The sequence below is a fragment of the Dinoponera quadriceps genome, unplaced genomic scaffold (genome assembly GCF_001313825.1).
Source record: "Dinoponera quadriceps isolate SergipeBrazil2010 unplaced genomic scaffold, ASM131382v1 scaffold7856, whole genome shotgun sequence".
Classification (NCBI taxonomy): Eukaryota; Metazoa; Arthropoda; class Insecta; order Hymenoptera; family Formicidae; genus Dinoponera; species Dinoponera quadriceps.
In genome coordinates, this window is record NW_014561762.1 from 5,239 (window position 1) to 19,273 (window position 14,035).

The 14,035-nt window shown below is 43.9% G+C and overlaps 1 protein-coding gene across 1 annotated transcript; it reads right to left on the bottom strand.

Annotated features, from left to right (window-relative positions):
- Positions 1-296: 296 nt before the first annotated feature.
- On the bottom strand, positions 297-2,986 carry LOC106751022. The gene is made up of 2 exons (XM_014631765.1): positions 840-2,986; positions 297-465 (listed from the first exon to the last, which is right to left on the bottom strand). Exon 1 carries the CDS (start codon positions 2,570-2,572, stop codon positions 842-844), a length of 1,731 nt encoding a protein of 576 aa, XP_014487251.1. The 5' UTR covers positions 2,573-2,986; the 3' UTR covers positions 297-465; positions 840-841.
- Positions 2,987-14,035: the final 11,049 nt, after the last annotated feature.

Genomic DNA, 14,035 nt, shown 5'->3' on the forward strand with positions numbered 1-14,035 from the left:
GGCGTCCATGAGGGCGCCCGTACGAACTTCTACGAACTTTTTACTACGTCCTCCGCAAACGTCAAACCGAAAACTTCCAGCCTCGATCCAGATAGATCGACGAGGGGCTTTCAGTGAACTTTTCCCAGTCGGCCCGATAGGTATCGAACCGAGCTTTCGTAGCTCGCTGCTCCTCGCCTGTGACTTTTGGAACCCTCAGCTTAATGTCCACAGAGTCGTGGTCATTAAGGGGTTACACCACAGTAGAGAGCGAAAATTTAACGTTTCTTTGCGATTTTTTTTAAGTGGAAGGAAAAGTAAAAGGGTAATTCTTTTTAAGGATGTTGTTAAGCATGTTTTGAAGTTTTAAAAAAAATTTTGTTTATTAAAAAATATTACAAAATGGCTGCCCAACAGCCGTTTCTGCGGAACGGTTTTTTTTGGAGGGGCTCCGCGGCACGCAGTAGAAGTGCAGCAAAAATTAATCTGGAACAAAATAAAAAATTTTTTCTTAAACTACATTAGTATAGCTATAGAAATACGTAGGGGATTTTTAAAATATTCATTTTTGTTAAATTGGCGAGCATTTGAAAAAAAAAGTTCATTTTATTACCAAAAAACGGGCACTTATTTGTACCTAAAAAATCGAAATATTAACTTATCGAAAATCGGCTACGTATTTCTATGCGGAATGTTGTTTTAAAGATGTGATATTAATTTGGAGTGAAAAAATAGAAAATTGTTTGAGTTATGCTGCGTGCCGATTTGAAAAAACGTGTTTCGAGAAAAACGCGTTTAAAGTTTTGACTCGTGTTTCAAACATAATAAAATAAAAATTTGGATTATTAAAAATTTTTTACCTTTAATCTGCTATTCCAGCACCGTAAAGCTGACCTTCCAGGTTGCTAAACTCCTCCTCGTTTTCTTTCCTGGACGCTTTTATGCTGGAGCGAGCCTCTTTCGCTGCGTCCGTCAAAGAGCGGTCCGCGCGTTGTATTCGAGCAGCGTCCGTCTCTAAGCAAAAGTTGTAGGATTGTGGTCCAATGTTCATGTCCATCACTTTCATTATTCTTAAAACGTTTATCAGTCCATCATTAAAATTACAAACAGCAATGTCACTTGCTATTTGTAATATTTTCTTTCCGCTTGAATAATTTTTAGGAGCCAAGTGCCAGACTGTAGAATTAAAACTTTCGTTGCTGTTCTGCGTATAGCCTCCCAAGCAACGATTCAGCAACTCGTCACGGCTCAAATCCTCGTAGATTGGTCTGATGGCTTCAAAAACTTCGTTCGATAGTGCCGGCTTATGATGAAAGGAGTCTAAGGAACCCGTTGCTTGCGCCTTCTTCCATTCGCACCAAGACTCTGAGCATTTTTCGTGCTGTGGATTTTCGTCAGTTGACATTTTATGAAATAATGTCGCCCAGATTTCATTTCTCATATTTTCCAACGAGTTTGAATTCCGTCGAATGGCCAAGCCATAATAAATTGTTAACTGATCAATTAATTTCATAGTTAATTTTCCTTTTCCTCCAAGATTTTTTGTTTTTTTTCTCAAATTTCTCAACCGAGTGCCCATTCGTTTTTGTACATGATCAATACATTCTTTTTTTGACACTTCAAAATTTTCATACGGTTTTGCATCCAATATCCCCTTGAAAGTTTTACTGTCACCATCACCTATATAATTTGCGTATTTAAGTCCGTGTAAAGCTTCGGAACGTTGAAACATCTCGATGACAGCATCTACCTCCATTTTACCCGATGAGCCTTCATGGTTCGACTGACATTGATCGGCATGAGTTTCGAGCCATTCTTCATACTCAGCAGTATCTAATTTATTTTTCCAGTGCTCGCAAGCTTTACAGTATTTCGATTTCACTTCAATGTCAACAATTTTCCCTGTAAACCATCCGATCAATGATGTGATCCCGAAAAGAGACGAAAATCCTCGTTTCCTCCAGGAACCATCACCAGATACAGTTATTCCTGTATGCAATCCATTTTCTTCACTTTTCTTCTTCTCATCTTCTGCTGCCTTTTTTATACTACAGTCTCGCACGGCTTTCGTTGCGATCAAAATCATATTTACTGCACGGTCGTAACAACTTTGAAATATAGGCCGTGGCAATTCCATAAATGCGCAGAATTTCATTATTCCAGCTAGCCCTACTCCTAATAGTCGCATTGTTAGTACAATCCTACGGTTAATTTCATATCCATTTCGTATGAATGGACAACTCGGGATTTCAACTTTTGGACAATTCGGGCAACAGACGGTTATTTTGAAGCCTAAACCCCGCGTACCTGATTCGAGAAATCGTATATCAGAGTTGCACGTTTTGCACTTCACATATTCCGAAATGGCAGAGAAAACGGCAAAAAAGTTTATAATTCGGTAACCAAATTCACTTTGTATATCGATATCGTCAGTATCCACTTTCAATTTCTTTGCCGAAGCGCTGACACCGGCCGAATCTTCCTCCGCTTCATATCTGTTCGACGGTCGTCGTTTCGTCACGTTGCTCCGTCGCCGCGTCTGATACGATATTTTTGAGCCTTTATGGCTTGCATACACTTTCTTTTCACTCATTGTAACTCACATAAATGTCAAGGCTACAAATAACGTGTGAAAAATTAGCACTGCAAAAGAAAATCGTGATTTCGAATAACTTCCACGCAAAATTTACGTCTCCTCTCAACATCAAAGGACGCTGTACTAACGTACTTTGTGTTCAAAATGCTTGAAAATGTTTCTAACGACATCTATTAGTGTATTAGAGAAGTTAGAAATCGAATGGTAAGACATAATGCTGTACCCGACAAGCAGGTGTCGTATTTACCGCAGGTAGTCGTTTCGGAGCAGTCGGGAGGGGTCGAGAAAGAGCTCGAAATTTCAATGAAAACGATTTCTGGCAGATATAAAACCGTTTGTCTCTTATTCTAGAGGGTTCAAAGGATTTTTTAAGCCAATAAAAAAAGAATCGATTTTTTGAAATTTCTACTGTGGTGTAACCCCTTAATTGTCCAGTCGCATCGAACCTTCCACTCGCCGACGAACTGGCTCATGGATGGGGACGACAGGGTCAAGTCGATGTTCGACAATCCCAATGCCGTCCAGAAGGTGAGCGGCTGTCCGACAACATTGAGGACTTTGTTTCAGCGGGCCCATGTAAAGTCTTGGAATATCGCTCCCCTATCGTGCAATTTGCGGTCACCCCAGAGAGGGGATCGCGCATTGGCGTCCATACCCACTAACACCCTCTGGCCTCTCAGGGGACGAAGCACCATTTCGAAGTGCTTAAGGCGCTCCTCGATTTCGTTGCTGTACTGAAAATAGCACGACGCTATGTAGAAGGAGAAGCCGGGTGCTCGCACTTCCATACAAGCGCAATGCCTCATGCGAGTTGTAAACCAAACATTATTTGGAATTGTGTGTTGCAAGCGACTACTGCGGCCTAAGGACGTTGCGCGCACACAGCAGCCACGCTCAATCCAGTTCTTAGCCCGACGAAGACCCACTGCACTGATTCCGAACGTGCAACTCCTGCAAACGGGATGTCCAGTCGCTTTTGAACAATGATTTATCGAACTTTACCTGTTACTACAGCCGAACGCCTCATGCTCAGCTGCAGTATTCTAATTCCCGTGGATCTAAGGGCAGTGAAGTGCTTCTGGCCGGCGCTAGAGGCACTGAAGAGTCGATTACCTGTATTGGGGTTTGGGGGGAAGTCGTGATCGCGGCAACTTTTTTCGCGGAGCTATTAGCGGAGTTATTACCAGAGTTTATCTTAATTTGCTTCACCCGTTAGAGAATTGCCGAATATGAAAAGCCTATCGCATCTCTCTAATCCAACACTGATACTGGTACAAGGATACTGCAGCTGAGCATGAGGCGTTCGGCTGTAGTAACAGGTAAAGTTCGACAAATCATTGTTCAAAAGCTACTGGACATCCCGTTTGCAGGAGTTGCACGTTCGGAATCAGTGCAGTGGGTCTTCGTCGGGCTAGGAACTGGGTTGAGCGTGGCTGCTGTGTGCGCGCAACGTCCTTAGGCCGCAGTAGTCGCTTGCAACACACAATTCCAAATAATGTTTGGTATACAACTCGCATGAAACATTGCGCTTGTATGGAAGTGCGAGCACCCTGACTGCGCGAAAGCTGAGAACCTAGGGTCGTGCAGCGATGTTCTCTGAATTGCAGATGTGCGCAGGCATGGGTAGTCGAGGCACCCTCCTGGAAGCAGAGGCCTGAATCAAGCGTGCGACCGTGCGTGCACGCGACGGAGCACCGGAGGATCCCTCGCTTCCTTTGTTGCAGCCAATTCCGGTCGAGAGCGGTCGACCTGACGGACATTTCTCCTCAACACATCATTTAGAATTTTAAATTTACCCGTAATATAATTAATGAATGGTCGAGCAACGCACACCCGCCTTATGTTGCCAAGCTTAGAGAACCCGGGGGTATCCCGGGGTTTGATCGGCAGGTACCCCGGGGTTGGATCGTTAGCGACTGCGCGTTTTTTCCGTCCTCGCAGCCATTCATACCCTCGGCACGATACAATCCACCTTGATATTAGGTTTATAAAGGCGGGCCGGCCCGCGCTGAAAATAAAATGGAGAAACTCCGGTTCCGTCGTCGCTGTAGACATAGCCACAGAGACGCAGACCCCGTTAGTTTTAATTTAAGGACAACTCCCGCACGCATCCCACGCACTGAAGTGAGCTGTCCCGAGGATGAAGTTTGGGTGGTTGGAGTTTATGGGTGACTGGGGTTTCTAGCTCATTTGAACCAATTACTTGTTCGCGGTTGTGCTAGGGTGAGATGTGGGAGTGGTTTGTGGAGAGGAAATGTGGAGAGGAGTGGGGATGTGCGATGCGGACGGGTAGCTCTACCTCAACTCCATAGAACTCAGCTGGCTGTCATTGCGAGTTTCACACCGCTCGAGCCGCTGGACCTTCTTCGGCGCCTCACTGTTTTGTCGTCACGGGTTCCGGTACCGCAACGAATTAGGGAACCTGAAAGAGAGTAATATGTTAATACCTCCGGTTCCGTCGCAGCAGAGGCAAAGCCACAGAAGCGCAGGGCCCCATAGGTCCGTGTTACGCGGCCTCTACCCGACTTCCTCGCAGCACCAGAGATGCGCAACAGGAAGACGGTTGGAAGATAGGCCGCAACAAGAAGAGGAAGATTAGGTTTATTACCGCGTAAAGGCGGTTCAACTGTCCACGGTAGTGCAATGAATTTCTCGATGAGGTTGAAGAGAAGAGGCCATTTTTGTTGTAGTATCGCGTAAGAACAAGTTAACTGTTCGCGATAATGCAGTTAGCTTCTCAAAAGAGATGGAAGGGGTAATCTTGAAAGTATCTCGTGAGAACAAATTTCCTGTTCGCGGTAGTGCTGTGATTGTTGTATGGAGTTGGAAGAGAAGAGGGAATTTTTGTTTTAAACCTCATGAAAACAGTTTATCTGTTCGCGGTAACACAGTGAACCTCTCTGGATGGATGGAAGGGATAGTGTCCGAGATACCGCGTGAGAACAGATTTCCTGTTCGCAATAGTACTGTGATTTATAAAAGAGGGATGAAAGGAAAGGATGGGGGAAGCGAAAGAATCCGCGAACGATCCCAAAACTCCAGCACATCAGACTTGCTGTCTTAACGGATTCATACCGCTCGAGCCGCTGGCGTGCCTTCTGCGCCTCGGCACCAAGCCGTCCATAGATTACGTACCACGAAGGACGATGCCCTGACGGAGTCGTCCCGATGGACCAGCTGACTCCGCCCTCGTATCACTCGGGGGGACGGTAGCGTAAGTCCAGCCAGGAGGAGTGCTACGGCTTCCTCCAGCCTTTCCGACTGACACAACGAGGAGGTGGGGTTGGCACTTGGGAGATGCTGAGGACCAACATCTCCCTTGTAAGAGTCCCTCCAACGAGACCAGCGTTGACAAAAACCTTACTCTTCGTAATACTGTTGCGACCATTAACGTCGACGAATACATACGACATTACATATTGTCCGCAGTGCCAGAACGCGTAAAGCGTAATACCACCGTTAGTAGCAAAACGGACGCTAATCGTATATATCGCTCCTTGTACACCAAAATGATGCTTCTGCCTGCTACTAGAATGTCGGAAAATTTGTGAAAAAGACGATAACTACTCCATTAGTGCCTCAACGTTGCGTTAGTTACGGCGTTAGCGGCAGCGGCGGTAACGTTTTCGACGCACCTTCTCCCGATCAATGAAAAGAAGCGAAGAGGTACGACGATAGGAAGGAAGACGAATCCACGGCGCATAATAGCGACAGTGAGAAAGAAAATTGCGAAGACAATGAGAACGAAGACGCCGACCTGAATATAGATTTACAGGAACAAGAGAACGCCGAGGAAGTCGTGAATCGAAATTTGCCATTTTTGCGGATGGTACAACGAAATTCCTTCTTTACACGATACGAGATTGATACAAATTTCAGCAGAAATAGTACACGTGATAGAATTGTGTCAACGGTGCATGGTGCGGCGATTTAGAGTCAAATCGATCACATTCGCACCACCAATTACATTATGTTGATTTATGCCTCGTTGCTGACACGTCATGACGCGAAGGATAATCTCCAACATCAGCCAAACTCGATGGCGTATGTTCTCAAATACGGCATTACGGTCAAATACGACATCACGGTTAACGACATCCAGGACGTACTGGCTAAACGACTGAAAGAAATTTTTATCGTATAACATAGTCACAAGCAACAAATATGCATGATACTCGACGAATTCTTCGATTTTCTCGTCAAGTGCAATGTGTAAGGAGTCAACGGTTCCACACTCGACGATATTCTCATACATTTAATCAATTATTCACTTTTCATTACTTTGAATCATTTCTATACGTACATGTTCAACGCCAGATACATCATATTTAATGTTTGTGATTTTTTTTTCTTTCATTGCACAGAAGACGAGTTACTTTACCTTCGAACTCGACCTACATTTCTTCGCTATCTATGTCTGGGTCAGTTTAGTATAAATAAAATTCTGCAGAACATTTCCATCGGTGACATGATACAGTTGCCGCTATCGGCCAGGTGGAAAATACTTCCGCGAGGGAAATTGTACGGACTGAAAAGCGAGTATTCATCGAAGTAAGCTTTGGTGGACGAAAACATTATATGTTGCTCTTGCGATACATTGTACGAAAAATGTTTCCATCCGCCGATCATTACGGAAAAGATAGTCGATTTCGCTGCAAAAATTTTGCGTGGCGGTACCAACAACGTCGCAGGCGATCTGAAAAAGTTTGAAAATTATTACGAAATTCGTCACAAATACGAAGATAAACTATGACGGATCTATTCGAGTTTCTCACCACAGAAGGCAAGTTATGAACCTCGACAAATGATTCTGGCCAATGTAATTTTCTGGAACTTCAACGGTTCGATGATCGTGAATAACGTCATCTATAATTACACTCGTAACAACAAGCGCGATTGTTTCGCTAATATATTGCGCGATAGATTCTATACAGATCTATGAAGTTGCAAAACATTCCGCGCTTCTCCATGTCTTTGGACATGAAAAATCCGGTGGTAACGATTCGGCAGCAAAAGCAGCAGTCAATTTCTTTGCAAGATCGGTGGTAGCGGCGACGAAGACAAAACCGCGACAACGACAATGAGGAGGAAGATGAAGAAAACGCTTCGGATCAAGATGCCAAAATTGGCCGAGTTACGGCCGTGCCAACGTCGTTGACAAAAGCAGCATGAAGAAGGGAAAGATTATCGCGAGGACAAAACGCGGCGACGGCATCGCTTGCGGTTGCGGCGCTTCCTCCTATTTCGCTGCGGAGAAAAGAAAATTCGATAATCCGTTTATTTTCGGAAACAGCAAAGAAGTATTGTTGGAAATTATCGAAACGATGATGATCGATTTCACCAGTCGTCAGATATTGCTGAACGCTTTGGCGTCGTAACGAGAAGGATAATCTCCAACATCAGCCAAACTCGATGGCGTATGTTCTCAAATACGGCATTACGGTCAAATACGACATCACGGTCAACGACATTCAGGACGTACTGGCTAAACGACTGAAAGAAATTTTTATCGTATAACATAGTCACATGCAACAAATATGCATGATACTCGACGAATTCTTCGATTTTCTCGTCAAATGCAATGTGCAAGGAGTCTTTGGCGGTACGAGGCACAGCCGGTACATCCGGTGCGTCGGTTCAACGAAAAACCCTTTCGGCCAACATATCCACTTCAAACTTAGTCCGTTTCATCGGAACTACGGTGATCGGACGTATCACGATATTCAATCTATATCTGAACAAATTCGAACCGTCCATACCGACTCTGACGCAGATGCTGACGATCAATTATATCAACTACAATCCTCCGGTGCAATTTCGTTTCAAGGAGCGCATAAAGCGTAACGTCGAGGAATTTGTACATTGGTCGTCACTTCATGTCGATGATATCGTCAAGCGGATTTGCTCCTGCGATACCGTAAATAATTTCCTGTATGCGCGCGTGATAACGAACCGACAGAAACAATCGCTACTTAATCAGAACGTAAGTGGTGAGAGTGGTACTAAAAACGTCGACGCTGCGACAGAGGCAACCTCGTCGACGCGACGCAAACGCGGCGATGCAAACCACCGGAACGGCGATGACGGCTGTAACGGTAGCAGCAGCAGCGGCAGTGGCGAAAAGCAATGAAAACGACGCAAGAAGCATATCGATGATCTTCTCGACATTCTCGAAACCGAAGTGAAAAACGCGCTCTCTGCGGATGTTTATCTGGGCAACCGTATCACAAAATCCGAAATAATGCGCGAAGCTACGCGCGTTTTTTACAACGAATATTTTATATACAACATTGCGGATTTGTTGAATATGCTGAAAGGTAAATTAGCGTTTCGAGATTGTTTGGTTCTGTTGACCTCTACGACCGACGTCTTGACTTCACGATGATGTATTTCAACGCTCTGCGCAAGTTTGGTGGCAAAGGTTTATTGCTCAGCGGCACGGACGGAGCGGACAGATTGGCACATATAACCAACTTGAAAAACTCGATGGATGTACTCATGTACAGACTGTTGGCATGTCCCAACATAAATTTTGTCGACAGCGGCGACAAAAGCAACAATCAAAAGCAACAATTTTGACGACGAGAATATACTGACCAACGCGACACGCCGCAACAACAATCGAGGAAAGTAACGGTGAGACAGATCGACCAAAATATCTACCTACGGTGCGAACAGTATCTGAAATGTCAAATGTCTCGAAAATCGAACAAAAATTACATCATCCAGATTCTATTGCCGAACGAAGACGAAAAAGACAAGACAGAGGAGAGACGCAACGGCGCCGGCAGCGAGGGTAAAAGTTACGCCGCAAAGGAGGATATTACGCCGACGGAAAATAAAGCAAATTAGTCGCTTTTGTAACATGTGGTCGAGCATTGTCATGAAACAGGATCACTTTACGATTTCCTTGGTCAGTAAATGGCCTCTTTTCTTCTAATGCATAGTTCAAATTGATCAATTGTTTTTGGTAGCGCTCTGCCGTGATTGTTTCACTTGGTTGTAACAACTTGTACACATCTTTCCAATCCCACCAGATGCAGAGCGAAACCTTGTTGGCGTAAATATTGGGCTTTGGCGTCGATGTCAAAAGTTGATCATCCTATGATTTTCTGCGCTTAGGGTTATTATAAAACTTCCACTTCTCATCGCTTGATTTTGTGCAGAAAATTTTTTTCGGAACTTTGAAAGCAAAGTGAGTGTAGTATCACGTCATCGATTTTTGTTGTCTTGGGACAATTTATGAGGAACCCATCTGTTTTCCTTCTGAACCTTTCCCATTGAATATAAACGTACGGAAATGGCTTGTCGCGTAACGCCAAGTTGTGTCGCAAGTTCCTTTTCGGTTTGCGCACAGTTTATATCCAGTAATGCTTACGATTTGTCCGTTACAATCTTCTGAAAGCGTCAAACACGCGGTTTATCTTCAAGACTGAAATCTTCTTGACGAAATTTTGGATACCATCTTTTACACATAGCTTGACATAAAGTATTCTTTTCATGCAGCATAAATCATTTCAGTGGCATCAGCAGCATTTTTCTTCAGATGAAACGCGAAGTGGATGGAAAATCGACTATGATCTTTCGTTATTGCTATAATGAACACTACTGATTTTTAAGGTTATGAGCATCCAACGCCAAACCGCACAGCATTTTAGGAAACTAAATGTCAACGCTTTAAAATCGCAAAAGGGCGGGAAAGTAAATAAAATTTTTATTGTTGTTTCATGCATGAAATCTAAAGCTCAGAACTTTTTGTTCACATAATACAATCAATCGCTCGATAGCAATATGCTAGGGAACGCTTTGGCGCAATGCGTGAGCGTTCGTGTTACCACGACGCTCGACATGTCGTAAGCTCAGAATATATGTACCTACGTTATTTTGTTGTATATTTACACAACACGGGGACATGAGTATCATCACGTTCTTTGTTCAATTTCTCACCACTTATCGCATTCCTGGACAATTTCTAAAATCGATTTTGCTGTTGCAAGATATTAGTGATTCGGACGAGAGCGAATACGTCTCTCAAGTGGTGTATTACGTCCCAGAAAAGAACGCAACGACCGTATTCGCAAACGTGAGTCCCAAACGTACCTGAATACCGGCCATGCAGGTCAGATACTGAAAGGATCACTTTACTCTGACGCGTGCGTACGCAGGGTGGTCCTAATTTAGGTCAGGATACTGAAACTCTTTACCTGGGATGGGACCGCGAGCGGTAGAATTGGGGGAAGAAAAGTCAACGCGCGATGGTATAAATATTAAATAAAATAGGAATTTTGAGATGACAATTTCTACATTTATTATCTAGCGGACAGTGAGATAACAATATTAAATAAGCGGTAGAATTACAACGGGAAATAATATTAAACGAAGTCGCAAATTAGTTCGGCGTGTGTGAGTATGACTGCGTATGCATGTATGATAAGCAAAATGTTCGCTAAGGGTAGTTTTAAAGGGGAGGCTAGACGTAGGTTGTTCGGAGGAGGAAGTAGGGAAGTCGAATGGAGATGGAAGTGAGACTGGGGTCCGTGGATAATACCGTTGCTAGCGTATCGTCGCTAGCCTTGTCTACCAGGTGTATGCATAAGTTTTTTCCGGTTTAACTAAGAGATGGCGCCAGCGAAAAGTACGCAGCGTATTAATTTGACACATACGTCATTTTGTTCGTCTGACATTTAAAACTACAAACACACACAAGTTGAGTCCGCCAAAAACTAGAGTCTTTGTTTTATCGTTCAGTGATCATGTCGAGTTTTGTGCCTGAAAAAGAACATTTGCGGCACGCATTGCTTTTCTTATTTAATCAAAAGAAAAAGGCTGTTGAAAGTTATCGTTTGATGGTAGAAACATATGGTGAACACGCTCCATCGATTAGAACATGTGAGACATGGTTTCGAAAATGTAAAAATGGTGATTTCAATGTAAAAGACAGTGAGCGCTCTGGTAGATTACAAAAATGCGAAGACGAGCAATTGCAGGAGTTATTGGATGATGACCCAACTCAAACTCAACGGCAATTAGCAGAAGCATTACATGTATCACAAGAAACAATCAGCAGACGTTTACGAGCAATGGGAAAGATCAATAAACTCGGTAAATGGGTCCCACACAATTTGAATGAACGTCAAATGGAAAATCGCAAAGTCACTTGTGAAATGCTGCTTCAACGCCACGAAAGGAAATCATTTTTGTATCGAATTGTGACGGGTGACGAAAAATGGATTTATTTTGAAAACCCGAAGCGGAAAAAATCGTGGCTTTCACCTGGCGAAGCCGGTCCATCAACACCAAGGCCAAATCGCTTCGGCAAGAAGACCATGCTCTGTGTCTGGTGGGACCAGAGCGGTATTGTGTATTATGAACTCTTGAAGCCCGGCGAAACCGTTAATACACAACGCTATCGCCAACAAATGATTAATTTAAACCACGTATTAATCGAAAGACGACCGGACTGGGCCAGAAGACATAGCAAAGTGATTTTGTTACACCACAATGCGCCGTCTCACACAGCAGAACCAGTGAAAGACACCTGGAAATCGCTTGGATGGGACATCCTTCCGCACCCGCCGTACTCCCCAGACCTGGCGCCATCTGACTATCACCTCTTCGCATCAATGGGGCACGCGCTCGCAGAGCAGCACTTCAGCAATTTCGAGGAAGTTGGAAAATGGCTCGACGAATGGTTTGCCGCAAAAGACAAGCAGTTTTTCTGGCATGGTATTCATAAATTACCTGAAAGATGGGCGAAATGTGTAAAAGCCGATGGCCAATATTTTGAATAAAAAAAATTAATTTCCCTTGAAAATTACGTGTTTTTGTTTTACCAATAAACCGGAAAAAACTTATGCATACACCTGGTAAATCTCTATGCGCTAGTCTGAGGGCCTGAAGTCTATTTCCTCCACACAGGGTATTTACTATGATACCGGGAGATATTAATATTTAAAGTGAACGGAGCTAATATAGACAAGTATGACTGTGCCGAATACTTACTCGTGTTTGTACTAGATAATTGGGATGCAAACATTTCTGAATCCTTGGTTCTCGACTCGATGGGTCGTCTGGATAGAAGGACTTGTGATACCTTGCATTCACGATGGTTGAACCGAGTAATATTCGATTTGGACTAAATTCGGAATACCTAAGCGGATATCGCTGAAGACTGAAGACTGACTAAGACCGAGACGAAGACTACTCTGAGACTGAAGTACGACGACTACTGACTGAACTGAGAACTGAGACTGTGACTTGCAGCAAAAGAGTGAGGCTTATATAGGAAAAGTTTCAGGGGGCGGTAAATGACGACCACCAATGAGAGGAGGGTTGCATGGAAAATGGTTATCTGTGAAAATTCCTAATACTATCTGGATGTCATAAATAATCCTAAGAACATAGTCCTATCAAAGGGCCTTCGTTTGACCGGCTACGTACATAGGCGGTTAAGATCGCAGACCCATCGAGAGCCTTATGACGTATTTGAGCGGTGTGTAATAGTATCTTTTCTATAAAGAACGCTTGCTCAAATCTGTTTGTTTTACAGGCATAAAAGAAGGAATTCGCTGCTATCTAGGTACCCAGGATGAACAAATATGTGCCTATCGTAGAAACGGCTAGATTATCTTAGTTATATAAAAAGAAATTTTGTTGTTCCCAGAGTACCTAAGATGTAAATAAAATTACATATCTTATGTGAAGACAGAAAAATTGATAGATACATTGGGAAGCATATGGCACGTTCGGCGGCGGCCATCGCAATCTTATCTTTATTACGGTAGCGCTTGCCTGAACTCCGTCTGCTTCTCAATCATATATATAAAAAAAGTAATTCGTAGTTTCCGAGATACCTAGGAAGTAACAGATGCGCAATATATGCAGTACCAAACGCAACGGAGTGATCAAAATCTCAACACTGTCGCATGATTGCAAAGATGAGATCAATTCGGACCTGAAGAGCTTCATGCAAGCTCACCTGTGTAAGTGCGACGAACCGTCACGTATCAATTCGGAAACACTAAAAAATATCGTTTCATCTGCCATGCAAAAATCGCGCTTTTTCTACTCGGAGACGGTGCAGTATCTCACGTACTTGGCAAAGCTGGTTATAACGAGTAAGCGATTCGTTACAGCTGCACATTGACGCTAACATGTTCACGCGACTCAAGTATACTATTTTTTCCTGTGTCATAATTTCAAAGATATGCTCAATGATTGCTGGATTACGCGGTCGGTATCGCTGCTTGATCGGACCAGGATCCTTTAGCCGGATCACGTGTTCTGCGCGGTCCGTGGGCCCCCGTACCTGGTCGAACGCGACGAGCTCCGTAGCGAGGAAGCCTTGGAGCGTGGCTTCCTCGTCCATCGTGCGAGGTTTTAATCCGGCGGCGATCGAACATGAGGCCGGTGTTGCGTCCGGACATGGCTTTGGTGGCGGCGGCATTGGCACTCGGATTC